A 16,433-nucleotide genomic window follows, 5' to 3' on the forward strand; every position below is an offset into this window, starting at 1 on the left:
AAATTCTGCTTCTGCATAACAAAAATGACAGATGGAATCATGTCATTTTATGACATCAGTATGCTGCTACATTGCCGATACAGAGCAGACCAGTAATCACATTCAAACCATCATTTCTTTTGCCGCTCCAACTAAAATACGACACAAAGGGAGTTTTGAATAATTTTCTTCTTTAAGACATAAGCTGATCTCCTTTAGCTAGTGACAGTTAAAGATGAAAGTAGCTCCACAGACCACTAGTTATGAAAATGCATCCTGATCACTAAGTTCCCTGCAAGTTTTCTACATTTCATTCCAACAATTTGCCTGAAAACTAGTAAACAAGAAAGAGTGGTAGAAACCAGCCAAGGTCCTCTTTACCTTCCCAGTAGCAAAAGAGAGTTTCTCCTCCTGAACCCTAATGAACATTTCCTAATTTGTGAGCAGGAAGAAGCAAGTAAGAGAATTCCTTCAAAGACAGCAGTAGCAGGATATAGCAGTAATTTTTGCAGTATTCAACTAGTGGCAAACTCTTCTCAAAGCTGATACAGAATTTAAACTGAAGGAGTAAAGAGATATAGGAAAAAGCGTTCTGTAAGGTTTAATGTAAGTGGAAGAGTTTCAGGCATGATGGAAAATTGTACAAGGCACATAAAAGTATGAGCTATCTTCTTTTTAACTAAAATTCTCAAGTAAAGAGGTTACACATCTCAAAGGTGTGTGAAAAAAAACCCCAAACTTCCTTTTGACTTTTTGAGGGAGTGCATTTCTATAAGAAGACACAGCACCCATTTATCTTTGGGCAGTGGAAATTGTGTAGCATGGAACATTTTATAACACATTCACTACAGCTGGAAGCTTGACAGACAGAATTCTGGAAAACATGACCACTCGTTTCACTGCTCAAGTCAAAGATGGTAGCACTTTCTAAACATCCGAAATTCCAAAACACTCTGCTTGCAGCTGGAGACTTAAGACTCTGACAGACCATCACACACCACTATGAAACTGCTATTATTTTCAACTGTAGACAAACTCTAGGAATAAAACTAAAAGAATCAACTCACCACTTGTCCATTCTGCGGATTTTTATGTGCATATGGTGGTCCACGGATGTGATTCCACATCTGACCAGATGTCATAGCAAATACAACACACTAGAAAAAAAACAGAAAACCAATACGCTCATTTATTTACCCAGAGGCATTGAACAGAAAACCGTTTTTCTGATGATGGTTGGTTTAGATACATAATTGTTTACTTAACTAGATACTATATCTACCTCTATTTGATTTTTAGGATAGGGTTCTCAGATGTGTTGCTCTAATAAAAATTCTTAATGCCTTCTGTCAGAAAATGAGTTAGCTTGAGACAGAGATTTTCAGAATCTCACTTGAAATAATCCTGTCTTTATGTGCAGTTGGAATTGCCACATTTACATATCTATACGGCAAAAAGCACTAACAACAGTAGAAGGCATTCATTGCAAATATTCTGCAAACTACTGTTCAAAATTTATACAATCTTTCATGAAATTATTTCTACCTCTAAGCCAATACAAATGTTTAGCATACCTGTTTGCTTTCAGACGAAATGATATGTAAAACCATAAGAAAAACATGCCAATTATAAAAAAAAGTTGTGAACATTATGAAATTATTGTGTATTTTATATGACTGTGATTAATTTTAACTATAACAAGTACAAATGGTTGAGTTGGTAGAAAAGTGAAATTCCCTATGGAAAGAAGTGTGATGTTAGCTCAGGCATACATGACAACTATAAAAAGACATTAATTCTTGCACAAGTTCATATTGCAGAATCTACATGACAAATAGTAATAGCAAGAGTCGTTATAACTACCTTAGACAGAAAAGTATAGTATGTTTTGATCACCAAGTGAGAAAAACAGAATTGGGAAACCCAAATATGCCTTCTGACTTACCAGTAGAGATAATCCTTACAAAAACTTCAAGATAATTTAAGCACAGGTTTTACGTATACGCTCACTTTTACTGCGCATCAATAATCCCACCAGCATAGTACAGTCATAGATATTTAAGCAGATGGATCACAAATGCAAAACTTCATACCATGATGCGTAACTAAACCAGGGTTTAAGAAAACTCTTCAAATGGTTTTCTCTAAAGAACATTTGTGAAATATATGTAAGCTATTGTAGCTCTGTATCTCCACAAATGCAGTGCTGCCACTTCTACTAATATGATTTGAACAATCTTTACAAGGCCTTTGGACTGAATCTTTTCAGGCTTCATCCGAATCTGTCTTGGCTTTCCTGGATTATTACTTTTTTTTAACTTGTTTAGCTGAAATACCAATTTTTCCAAAGACCACATGGCTATGCCTAGTTTAACTTACTTTTGCTTGTCTTTGCATGGCATAATAATTTTTTTTTCTACTCTATTTAGGATGAAATAACTACGATCAACACACTGATGTAGTCTAGGCATAGGATGGCAGCAGATTCAACAGAAGTAGAAACACAGGAGGCAGCATACCAGTACGGAAAGATAACAAACGGGGCACAGGATTACATGGGAGGCCCCAAGCCTATAAATACTATGCAATAGTGAATTAAAGAAACGCAGACATGGGAGCTGGTCAAAATGAGTTTGGGGGGTAACAAAGTGCAAGCATCCAATACATCTAAGAAAACTCCTGTTTACTTAGTAACTTTTGATATAAAATGTTGTTGCAGATCAGCGAAGGAAATGCAAAGTGTAAAAGGAGGAAAAAAGCAGCAACGTCCTCTAGAAAAGAACCTGGAATGCTCACCGCAGCACCCCCTCACCCCAAACTGAAGCCAATGAATGATCTCAAGATCTGGACAGAAACAGTGGAAGAGTAACCATGACATCAGAGAAAGGGAAAGATACTTAAGTGTGTGCATAACCATTTTAATCGTGTTGTTATTATTGAGACTTTTTGCCCTTGTAATAGCAAAATAATGAAAAAAAAATGTATCTAGGTTAATAATAGTTCTTTGTTGTAGTGTTAGGATTTCTATTACATTAAGAACAGATTCTTGGCTTTAAGCATAAGGTACGTTTCATTTTGCCCTTAACAGGATTTAGAATGTAACTGTATAGTAATTAAAACAGCAGATGAAAGCATACTGGTAGTGATTATTAGCAAACGGATTATGTTTTAATTAATAATATGCAAAGAGATGAAGAGAATATATGCCTCTCACTGGAAAAGAGATTGTTTTAGTAGAGAATTGCAGATTGTTTTAGTAGAGAAATTTATACTGCTATTTTGGTGATGAATCAAACAGAAGATAGCTTATGTGAAAGTACTAAAGTCTAGAAATTGTAAATGTGGGTAACAAAAGTGAGGCAAAAGAGGTATTTTGAAAGGCCAAAAGTCAGCTGAAAATTTCTTGAAATAGAATAGATGCACAGAGTACACAAACTGTGTCTCTCTGAAAGTGAGTTTTCTAAAAAAAGTCATTTTACTCATTCTTAAATTACTTATTAAATTTACATTTGCTAGGGCCAAATCTGCTTCCATATGGAAAGATTAAAATAACACACTCCAGTTTATATACAGTCATATGTTTTACAACAGATAAATGTCTCAAATTACTGAAGATCCTTAATGCTTGCCAGTACAAATACACTGTCTCACAACATGGTAATGTCTAACAAAAATTACCTAGGGGAGACAACAGTTGGGAGGAACAAATTCCAAGTATCGATATTATTGAAAATACGTCTGTTTATCCTGAAGGCATCTTTCGTACTTTTCCAGTTCATACTGCTAGTGATGAAGAAAATTAGTTTAGTACACCGCATTCTAGATCTGCCATGATCTCCTTCCATCAGGCACCTCTACAGTGAATTTCAAAATGACCTTACAGGGAGCTGAAAACATTCTCCAGCTTCTCCCTTGTCCTCTTACTCTTCATCTGTTTTAAGTATCTGAAGAAGGGAGCATTCCCATCATATCCCTTAAGCAATCATTCCGTATGCTACAGATAGCATGTGACATTCAATCTCATTTTGCTGTGTTCTACATCCTCCTATTATAATCAACCAGGAAAAAAATACAATAAAATAGAAACTACTGGCTTCTACTGTTTTTAAAATACACAAATAATGTACTTAAAGTGCAACAGATGCATGCATCTATGATACATGATACAGCACACTGATACACAAAGCTTACCATGCTTAAGGGATATGATGGGAATGCTCCCTTCTTCAGATACTTAAAATAGATGAAGAGTAAGAGGACAAGGGAGAAGCTGGATAATGTTTTCAGCTCCCTGTAAGGTCATTTTGAAATTCACTGTAGAGGTGCCTGATTGAAGGAGATCATGGCAGATCTAGAATGCGATGTACTAAACCCCATAGTTTCCATAGGATCCCATGCTTTGGGATCCAAAATTTCCAAAACACCTAGATAATGACAGAATGAAAGAATCATTTTGGTTGGAAAAGGCCTTTAAGATCATCAAGCCCAACCATTAATCTAACACTGCCAAGCCCACTGCTAAACCACACCTTATCTATGCATCATTTAAATACCTCCAAGGGTGTTGGTTCCACCACTTCTCTGGGCAGCCCATTCCAGTGTTTAATAATCCTTTTGGTGAAGAAGTTTTTCCCAATATCCAAGCTGAATCTCCCCTGGTGCAACTTGAGGCTGCTTCCTCTTGTCCTATCACTTGCTATTTAGGAGAAGAATAACAAGTGATAGAACAAGAGGTTCGTTTGCAATGTCTGTGAATTGGTGTTTCTCTGGATAAAACTTTGCCAAATTAATTCCTATGAATGAGCAACTTGCAATGCGTGATTAAGGACTTTATTTACCTTAGGGGGTTACACTGTATTTATTTCAATGGAACGATTCATATGCAAAGAAATGGCCTTTTTCTGCAGTTTTCTTGGATCTTGTCAAAGTACGAAGGATGAAAAATAGAGAGCAAAAGAAGACTCAAGCTGAGGCAACTTTCTCTAAGCACTTAGATTTTCAACCCCACTTATCCAGAGTAGAGTCTGTACTTGAGTAGTTCTACAGAGAAGAGTACTGTAGACATCCCTTTCATCTACCTGCTCCCTTTTTTCACCTTGTCACACTCCAAGAACAACACTTTAAGTGCTGCATGCCACCTAGATTACCAGGGGTGATCACTGTTTGGCCCTTTTAAGAGCTTCCAAATTTCAGTATCTTATTCTGCATCCAAATGACAAAAGTAAACACGGTAGATCTACATTATTGCCTGGCATAGTAGAGGGAAGGAACAATCAGTTGCCACAACACATGGACCAAGCGTCCACACGATGTCTTTAGCAGCAATGAAGTTCACCCTGTTGCCAGTCCCGGGTGAGTATACTCTATGTATAAGACAGGACTGTTCAAGGATCTTATAAACAAATTGCAAGTGGTGCTTTCTTGATGGCCTCACAGTATGTGACTTCAGGTTCAGTTTCACTAAGAAAGAAACTGCTTTGAGCTCATCCCTGGTGCACTTGTGTGTGTACCACAAAGCTCCATTGAGTAGACACAAGGTAAATAAGCACCACGAGTTCCACCAGAACACTGAATTGCTAGCAAGACACAATGTTACAGGTACATGGACAGAATTTCTGGACTGTTCCTGGTCTTCCAAGCTTTGTCAAATGACTCAGGTTCAGCGTATTGATTTTTCAAAGGATTAAGTTTTGTTTAACACTATCTGCCAGTTTTTAGCATACAAAGTTACTAGAAACTTTAAGCCATGTTTCCATCTGGTATGTATTTTCATAGATTTCACAGATTTCACAGAATGACCTAGGCTGGAAGGGACCTTCGAGATCATTATAATCCAGCCTCCCTGCTGCCAGGGACTCCATCTCTCGACTAGATCAGGCAACACATGGGGATCAAACGGAAATCAAACTCGTGACCTTAGTGTTGTTAGCGCTACGCTCAACTGACTGAGCTAACTGGTCCCCTTTTTTTTGAAGTGAACCTTCCTACTAGCAGATACTACACAAAGCAGATCATGAAATTTCTCTCTCAAGTTTATACCCAGAACATGGCAAGTGCTTTGTAACAGAAAAAAGATAATGACATTCTAGATTCATTTAGGAATATATTTAAATTCACACGTGTTCCCCAAAAAAATGAGGAGATAAAAGCAACCAGTTCTGTACTTAATTTCTATATTGTTCTGTATATTTAAGTTTTAGTCATTTCACAATTACTGCTTTAAAGAAATGTAATCCCTTCTATCCAGTTTAACTTTGTTTTTGTATTCAACAAAGGCTACAGAGCTTCAAGATCTGTATTCAATTTCTAAATAACAATCCATCACTTATTAGAATCTCCAGTAAGAGACAAAAAAATCAAGGACAGGGATTACAGAACAGAAGCAAAAAGAGTATGTTTCTGTATCTTTAAAAGTTACTGCGCATCTCTAAAACCTTTAACTATGAGAAGAAAAGGAAATTAGTAACCTGCATTTATGCCTGTTCTTTTAAGACGCCATTTTACTCACGTAGAAGTGCCTGACTTTTTCAAGCTATATCTTTGAATAAAACACATTACTTTTTTATCCTTACTCCCAGAAGGGCATAAAGAAGCCACTAGTAGCCATGATACCCTTCAAGCTCTTCTGAAGCAATAACTGATGATGAATGGCCTGCAGAGTTTAGGTACTGTGGAGTGTATCAGCACAGAACACATTTCTCATAACCATTAACTGTTACGACAACAGTAAACACATGCTTTGTCTCCTCATTCAAGTGACTTGACATGTTTTGCCCAATAGAGTGGACTCCTAGGCAGCTGCCTTCTAATCTGAGCACAGACTTTGCCTTTCCAGATTCCACAGGTATACAGGCAAATCTGAAATGTACACGTAAATTAAAACTGAAAATTACATGCAGAAAACCACAGTGGCAGTCTGGGTAAAGAAAATGCTTTTAAAAGCCCCCTGGTAGCCCACATTCTAGCCAACTGAACAAATAAACGCTTGGCACTGGTACTGTTGTCTAAATGGTAGCAATTTCTTATTGAAAATGTTAGATATTTGCCCAGTTTATATCACCTAACCTTTTGTTCCCCCTGCTTAAGAAATGAAGAGTCTTGACAAGAATCTGAATTGCTTCCTGTTATCAGTATAAAGACAGGACTCTGCAAATATCTAAGGACTGAAGTCCTTCATCATCTTTGTGCTAGCATGTTAGAGGGAAAAATATCCATAGGCGAGCAGAAGGATTTGAATTATAGTCTAAAATAATCTAGGGGATAAATTTTGGATGTAATCTCAAAAGACATCCTTTGGGTTATTATGTACTGTGACTCAGTCATCCTGGTTTGCCATTCTAAAAGTCTTCTGGGTAATGTTGCAAGTAAAAATGCCTAAGGCATACAAGCTACTACCAGAGCCTGCAGTACTTCAATGGAGGGGATGAAACCGCTAATAGCGATGCTGGTGCGAGATGTAATGTTGAGGACAAAACCAGTGCAACAGTCTTGTGTGAACCGGCGCTGGAATCAATGTGTGAGATGAAGGCTCTGGTCTTTCTTCTGAAAGTCAAGATCATCAGACAGATCACTAAAAATTACATTGTTAAATATTCTCTTTAAAACAGTGTTGAAAATACTACTGATAAGACAATTTTTTTGTATCAATGAACACATCAGATAAAAATTCAGCCAACATTTCTGGCACCCTCTGTTCTCCTGCTAGTAAAAACAGTAGAGGCATTTTATGATGAAATTTCTTTTTTCTAATTTTTAGGAACAGATCATTTAGTCAGGCAGAGAGGTATTGCCCATTTTTCATTATAATAGAAAGTATCCAACACTGAGGAGCATAAAAGGTCTTGAAAACAAGCTAAGATGCTCTGAAAACCAAGGAAAAGAAAAAAAAAGTTTCAGTTGAAATTAAAGATGTTATTTTCCATATGGTTAATGAATGTTAGCTACTTAGCAGTACAACACCTTTCCAAAAATAAACTCCAAAACTACAGCTTTTAGAAAAAAGCTCCTGTGCTTTCTTAGTTTTGCAAAATTCATAAAAAGAACTGCCAACAAGGAAGAAAATAATTGCCAATAGTCCTATCAAAAACATAGGCTTCCTGTAGTTTTTGTGCATCTTGCCAGGCTTTCCCATTTAATTTGGTTTTTAGAGTTCAAAAAGGAAAAAACATTCATGTAGAATATAATCTGTTAAAATTAAGTATCTATTAGCTATTTATACCCTTCATAAAAGCATTTTATTAGGCATGACTCGCCCCCATTAACTAGAAACCATCTTATCCATTTTTCCTTTTAATGAGCTTTTATGAAGAAAGAAGCACTAAGTTCTACTGGCAGAAAAAAAAGCACCCTGTAAACAATGAATATATTAATGACTGTCCACTTTGTTCTATGAATCTTGACATATTCTAGTCATTTTACACAACTGATATAATCAGTGCAAAAGCCTGCAATCTGGAGTCTCTGCTGATTCCACCAAAAAAGAAGCTGTAATATTAATTTGCACATCTGTGCAGAACTCAATAAAACAAAAAGAACTTCTAGTAACTGCACGATCTTTGCTAAAACATCATTTTGCAGTATGGAGCTCTGATAACATTGTAAAGGCAAAGAATAGTAATGATTAAAAAAGGCCACCATAGCCATGATTAATGGCTATATAATTTTAGATGTAAGACCTTTATCTAAAATATGCTCTAAGTGCTATTAACTTTTTAAAAAATTTTACAGGAAATAGTAGTAGTAACAACAATAAAAGCCATTTAATTCTTTTTAAGTCTATTAGTGCTTGTCAATATAATCAGCAGGATGGCAATTAGTGAATGGCATTAATTTCTTTAAATGTTTGATCACATTTGGACATTGATTATAAGTTTTCTACACTGCAATTTACAGTTATGTTCAGATGTAAAATGTCCAGCTGCTGCTAAGGAGAACAGCAAATATTTTAAGAAAGAACGTATGTTAATTTCCTTAATTTAATTAGGAAGTTAATTATGTCTTCAACTGTTTATTGAATGCAGATTGTAATAAAATGCTTCTCATTTTTAATCTCCCTAAAACATTCAAACATTAAACTTTTGATCTGAAATCCTGAGGTAGGAAATTGGAATAAAATTGCTGTCTTCAGAGATACAGTGCATGGTTAAACAAAGGAAATAGCACTGATCACATTTATTTGATTTTTGACACAAACATCTGTTTTGCTGTGCTAATTATTGTTTTACTCAGGTGATCCCTAAAGACTAGAAGTCTGAAAAAAGGTAGACTAATACACATAAAAATAAATTTTTCTAGAGAATTTTTTTTTCTTTAAAAAGTATTACTGAAAAATACTGGTAATATAAAATCTAAATATGACAGACTTCCTTTTTCTGTCAAAACTCTGTGCTAGAGCTCAGGATACTCCAGATGACATCTTGGAACAAACGAGGCATTCTACCCCTGGCTCTCTAGATCAAAAGGAAAAATTATTCTACTTGAAATCTAGTCCTGTAGACGGTTTATTTGAAATTTTGTTCTGTATTACGTCCTCAGTGTTTGAGGTAGATTAGCAAACTGCTTAAACAAAGAATATATGCCAGGTACACTAGTAGGAAATGCTATGATAGCACGTCAAGAGAAAACAGCACTATCAGGTAACTTAATCTTCGAATTGACGTAACGATGGCAGCCCATGGGCCCATCAGCTGGGATTACAGAAATACAGGATGTCAGGGGTTGGAAGGGACCCTGAAAGATCATCTAGTCCAACGTCCCGAAGTGTCACAAAAGAAGGTATCTTCTCATATTGTTAAATTGGGGCAGAACAGGAAATCATTAATGTGACACAGCTTTGAAAAGGCAAAAACAATTATCGGATATATCAGTAACCTACATCTAGCAGAGCCAAAATTCACAGAATCATAGAATAGCTCAGGTTGGAAGGGATCTCAAAAGACCGTCTGATCTAAGCTTTCATGGGAAAGCAAGCCTAGTGCTTTCAAGAAGACACAAGTTAAGATAAAAGACTTTAAAATGATGAAGTGAGCAAACAACCATTTATGTGGAAAAAGAAAAGCTTGGCTCATGTTGTACAAAATACATGGATGAATTTTTCAAAGTATTGTTCTCAATTAATATATCGCTAACACAGAAGAAAGGAGCTCTATTAAGCTGTAAAATGTTGGATCGTACTTGGTAACTCCAGACACTATTCTAGCGTTGATAACCTTGCTCCTGACTCTGTGTCCCTGAACGTTAAGCCTTAGATGCTGTTCTTCACATTTTTTCCTCTTCTGTCAGTCACAGTGATGGCAGAGTAACGAGTACTTATGGATACACCTTAACCATCATCTGCCATCTTCGCATGCTATTTCCTACCTAAAACCGAGACAGCTGACTATGCTGCACATTTGACATTTTTCGTCAATCTACTCAGTTATTTGAAAACTATAATACAAACAAACACACTGCAACACACGATTAAGCGCATTCAATCTTAACTCATTATACATGGTCATGAGAGTTAAGATGACTGATATTTCAAACAGACTATTGGCTAATCTTAAAATTTCCTTAAACCTATTGCTTATTTCTTAGGTTTTTTATAACGTTCTTACGAACACATAAAAGCATTTGTTACTTTTCTTAACCTTTCATTACTCTGAAGCGATAAAATGTGACAATAATATCAACACTAAGTCAATCATAAAACTACTGCACTCACAAAAAAGGGCAAGTTGAATGGCAGCAGTGAGCATTAGTAACACTTTTTACTTTTGTTAAAGTTCAAACAAAAATCTGCAGCTAACTATCAGAGAATCTGCTAATTTTAAGTGAACACTTATAGTAAGCAATACTCACTAGTCCCAAAATCTAGATTACTGATTCTAGTCTGATAGTAATGTTATTGTGCAAGTAATAAAGACACTTATGCTAAGATAAGAAACTAATAAAAGCATATTAGCAAGGAAAATCTGTATACCAGAGCAGCCATGGCCCAGCCAGTTTTGTTGTAGATGAACTCTAAGTTATTTCTTCGCAGATACAACAAGCCACCAACAAGAGATACCAGAAGAGCCAGTGCAATTGTACCAGAATAGTTAGGAGGCCTGAACACCCTAATCTGAAAAAGATAAATGAACACAGAGATCACAAATAAATGCATGCATACGGATCATCTTCCATATAAACAAAAAAGCAGCATCTGAAATTTGGTTTCAGTCAGAAAGACTAATCCCCAAAGCTATACTTAAATAAGAAAAAGAGTATTTCTTTTAAATAAACAGATAATATAAAAAAAGCATCATTTTCAACTGCTCAACCATAAACCATTATTTCTTCAACACATTTTCAGGTTGAGTCTGAACTATAAGTAGCTACCTTTGGATTTATCTGTTTAGTATATGGTTTTGCAAAGCGCATTTTAGAATCACAGAATCATAGAATGGCCTAAGCTGGAGGGGACATTTTACTTACTAATTATCACAGTATCATTGCTTCTTTTCATCCAGAATAAGACCACACAAAATTCCACAAAGAAAGAACGGAATATAAATCTGCAAACCGCAGAAGTTGCCACAAGTACAAAGGCTGTTTTTTCAAGTGTCCTAGAACCAACACTTAAGGAAAAAAGGTATTAAGGAAGGATGGAATTTGTCATCAGCCTGTCTCAGACTACAAAGATACATTTGGCTTCAACTTTTAAAAATGTCGAAAGACTTACATGAACATCTGTTCTGTCAGCTATCCATTTAGCTAGCTGCTCAGCTGCAAATCCGATTCTCTGCAGGTCAAATGTGTCAGCTCTCTTGGGTTTACCTTTTGGAGGAAAATGCATGAAAGTTGGAGCCGAGTTCATATTCAGCTACAAAACCAGGAAAAATAGCAGAAAAAATATTAGTAACTGTTCTCAAAAATGTTTACTGTAATATATAAAAGACAACACAAGTCTAATTAGCATGAATAATATTATTTATCTACATACACTACTCATTCTTATACATCTGCATGTCTAGGCCTTCAAAAAAGCACTCAGAATATTCCTTCCAGTAGATTCTTCAGGATGTTTAATTATGAGGAAGAGTATCTTATGTTTGGAAATTCTCACACACTGTAAGAATTTTCCTGTAATTACCAAAACAGAGACCTCATACTCATCGAACCTACTAAGTATATTGGATTATAATTTTATGGGAGGAGAAAGTGTTCAAATAGCTTGACATTATTTCTCTCACCTAGCTCTCACCGATGTGAAGTTAACTGGACCAAAATACTCATCTAGCCTTTCAGTGGCTTCAAGACAAGACTACCCACTACTCTTTTTGAATCCAGAAAGGCCTGGATAACTACCTTAGACTACATAATCTGCCCCAGAAGTTATATAACTGGTAAACTATGTGTTGATTTTACTGGATCTATTCACAATATACCAAAAACTCAAAGGGGTAACAAAATATTTACATTTGTCCCATTAACTTTTTACAACAACTGTGTAAGGAGGTATAGAAGAATATAATTTTACTATATAAAATTCCTCCAGATTCAGTCCACCTTAGAAATAGTGCAATAAAAACATTTGAAAAAATGAAAATTTATATAAATAAAATTAGAGGAAATATTTAAAGAGGATGCAGTATGGAGCTCTTTGAATAACAAAGGCAGAGTAAACTTGTTTGTTTCACTCCCGCAAAATGAGTTTTATTACAGTAACAAAATATAGTATTTATTTAAGTACAGAATGAAATTTATCAATAGAAATAACCAGCTATTAAAATATTTTCCATCGAAGTAAAAAAATAACACTCTTCTTTACGAACTGATTTGGAAATAAAAATATTCTCAAGAAAGGATAAGATAAATGTCATTAAATATTTTTTAAGATACAGAAACATTCTGAGATACAGAAACCTTCTGACATTGTAGAGAGTTCAGGGGCAGCTGGTCTGCAACTACTTTGTCACTTCTCCATAAAAGCTGAACAATCAAAGTCACATTACTTTTAGGTTTGCTGGTTTTTTTGGCTATGGTATCAGTATTGCATAACTTGTTTGCATGCATAAACATAAGGTCAGAACTACACTTTCTCAAAATTCACCTTAAAATACTCATTAGCACCACGTATTCCTAACACTGTACTTGTCAAATTCAGTCAAAACCCTACGTATTTCATCTAATCTGGTCTAAATTTTACACAACTTTAAATGTGTATCAACTGAATCTGTGCCCTTTTAACAGAAGAAATAGGTGGAACTGGCCTACTCTAATATTTATTGATTGCATTAATCAAAAATCAAACAACATATTTTGTATTATTGTAACCATGTAGGATAACGTAAGATGACTCTAAAGCTTATTTGGACTAAAACTTCTACAGCAAAATCTTAAGCCATTCATAATCATTCTTTACACAATACATTCTAAGACTTTAATTGGAAGCAAAAATATGTACTAAACACAGTAATGAAAATTTGTTAATTATTTTAAAAATAAACAAAGTTCTCCCCTGAAAATTTGAGATTTGTTTAAAAAAGAGAACTTCAAAACTTATCACTCTATCTGCATTTTTATCTTCAGTCAATGCATAAACATAGGAGAAAAGCATGTCTATTTAGTTTTAATTTTCAGGGGATGCGATTTGCCTTTTTCACTCATTTTACCAGGAGGCCTTAGACTGCTCTGCACAATTGATTTTTCACTCTTCTTAGCCAATATACAAAATCTAAACCAGTCTCTTCTCCCTGAAGAACATCCAGACTAATACAAATATTACTGGAGTTGAAGATTACCGTATTACATAAAGGCAGTTAAAAGATTATTCTAGTTAAGAGCTTTTTTCCCTCTAAAAATAAAGGAAATCTTTAAATGGAAATGTTAGTTGCATTGTGTCAAATTCTAAAAAATTATATTAGCAATGGGCTGAAAAAAATTCACATACATGCAATGTAATCTATAACCCAAAAAACACCCTAAAACTGGAAGATACTAGAAGTCGCTACTGGCATAATCTGTCTTTGATAATGTCATAGAAACTGCAGTGCCCGGTGTTTTTAATCCAGAAGAATTTGTGTAGAAAAAAACAGAGAGGTAAATACCTACACACAGAAAAGAATTTGTCTTGTTATCATTTGGCAAATCAACATGTACTTTTAAAAATTAGGAACATTTTACAGATCCAACATTTACCTGTTGAAAAACATCTGCTCCTTCATCATAATCCACTATTGTGAAAAACAGTTTGTTTGAAAAAGCAGATGAGTAACGCCATGAATTAGCCAGCACTTGGTATTCTTCATTAGCTTGCCTGTTAAGGAAAAGAAAAAAAAATACATCCATGTGGTATTCACTGGGAAAAAGATTCTACGACCAGCTGTAGTGGTTAGATGAATTACACTTGCAGTTATCACTCCCAACACCCATACCATCAATTAAAAAAAATTTCACTTAGTTATGCAACTTTTTGCTTCAAACTTGCCTTCTCCCAAATCACCATCGTGTTAAGTCAAACTATATAAGAGGTATCCCAAGATGATGATAACAAATTTTTTCTATATTCAAGTCACAGAATAAAGGTGTGGCCTTGGTGGCAAGTGTCACGCATATCTGCTACCTGATCCATGCCAGGAGATGCTTATGTGGCCCTTGAGCAATGTATGAGAATTTACTTGCTGAAGACAGCTGCACATAAGGAATTCTGAAACTAGTGGAAAAATAAAACTTCCTGAAATAGCACAGCCACAGAAAGAACCATAGAAACTGCTAAGCACTGAGGAAATTATATTAATTAAATGAACAGTAGGCTTGTTAATAACATAATACATTCAATATTATTTCTACAAATCTTGTTTTAAAAGTGATAAAGAATAATATTGCATGAGATATAGGGTTAAATAATCTTTTCTATCAACACTAGAAAGTCATTGCTACTCCTCAAATATTTCAGCCTCCTCTTGACTTTACTTAAGGCTCTATATTCAGGTGAGGGTTTTTTTGGTTGGCTGGATTTTGTTCGTTCATTCATTTGAAAAAGAAAAAAAAGCACCACAAAATAACCAAACCAAAACAACTTTGTCCTGTTTGATCTTCCACATCAATGAATAATTCAGAAAAGGAAGGGAAAGGGATAAAAGCTCAAAAGGATACACAGACTCCTTTGCTAATTATTGCTATATTACTAATATATTACATCTGTTATACAGTCCAAGATTCTACCACTTGGCAACTTCTCTTTGCCTATGGTAAGATGCAAAAGAAGTATAAAAAAATGTATTTTGCAACTTTTCTCAAAACTGTGTTTCTATTAAACCACTTCCATGTGTTTGACAGTGCAGAATGCTGTTTATTTAAAAACTGTAAATGCAAAAATCTATTTGTTGCAAGAGAAACTCTGCACTAAACACACAAAATACAGAGGATGACAGGACCACAGACTTTCCCCGTTTTCTCATAACTAAGATCATCCTCAGGTATGAAATATATAACATACAATTCCAGCAGAGTTGTGTCGTATCAAGGAATATACTGTACATGAGAAGAATCTATAATAATTTTTACAAAGTTAAAATGAAATTTTATGACAGGCCACTCCGCCATTCCGAGAATAAATCTCACGAAGCACAACAAAACTCAACTTTCACTATTACCTGAATGAGTAAAATGTGCTACTCAACACACTCAACAGGAAAAGTTTGCAATTATATTTTAAAAAATGTGATTTAGGCATTAGATTTGTTATTTCTAAAAACAGATACTAACATTAAGCAGACTAACATATTCACTGACATCCTGAAGAGGGCAGTCAGACAACATCAAAGGAATGCTGTAAAAACAAGTACTATCTGCAGGGCACTGTTCTGTTAAACCTGCTATATTAAAGCTGGACCATTTTTATTAGAAGAACAAGATAAAAATCACTTCGAGTTTGATGTTGTCATTCTTCCTAGTCTACCTTTCACTTGGGATGAAACAGTATTTCTGGGAAATTCAGATACTCCAGTTATGCTCCCACTATTTGAGGGCAGACTCTTGTTCCTGTTGATCTCCCTGTCTTTTGCAACTTTGAACTTTTCTGAATTAATAGAATAGGTAGAAAGTATACCTCAGAACTTATCACTTTGCTAAAGGTTGTCTTAGATTTTCTGTAATAGATTCAACAGACAATTTCATCCTCTCACTGAAGACAGCAAAGCATTCTGTAATACCTCCTCAGGGCAGCTCTTGCAGGACGTGGAAAAGCAAAGTGAAAGAAGGAGGGTCAGGAATACAAAGTGACAGAGTGACCACCTGCAAAACTACAGACCATCCTACAGATCACCATGTCATGTCCAATGGACACAATGCTGATACAATCATTTCAATGATTTTCTGCAGCATTGGTTATTCCTTTTCAAATACAATAATACGACAAAGCATAATCACAGAATCACAGACTGTTAGGAGTTGGAAAGAACCTCTGAAGATCATCTAGTCCAACCCCC

General features: G+C 35.3%; 1 protein-coding gene across 1 annotated transcript; it reads right to left on the reverse strand.

The window, feature by feature from the left end:
* Positions 1-1,046: 1,046 nt before the first annotated feature.
* Positions 1,047-15,549, reverse strand: LOC104268681 (tumor suppressor candidate 3-like; the record flags this gene model as incomplete). Its single annotated transcript, XM_009874183.1, has 5 exons — positions 15,479-15,549; positions 14,143-14,260; positions 11,684-11,824; positions 10,943-11,083; positions 1,047-1,136 (listed from the first exon to the last, which is right to left on the reverse strand). Coding segments are annotated over exons 1-5 (561 nt in total), but the record flags the coding sequence as incomplete, so codon positions are not given.
* Positions 15,550-16,433: the final 884 nt, after the last annotated feature.

The sequence above is a fragment of the Apaloderma vittatum genome, unplaced genomic scaffold (assembly GCF_000703405.1).
Source record: "Apaloderma vittatum isolate BGI_N311 unplaced genomic scaffold, ASM70340v1 scaffold738, whole genome shotgun sequence".
Classification (NCBI taxonomy): domain Eukaryota; kingdom Metazoa; phylum Chordata; class Aves; order Trogoniformes; family Trogonidae; genus Apaloderma; species Apaloderma vittatum.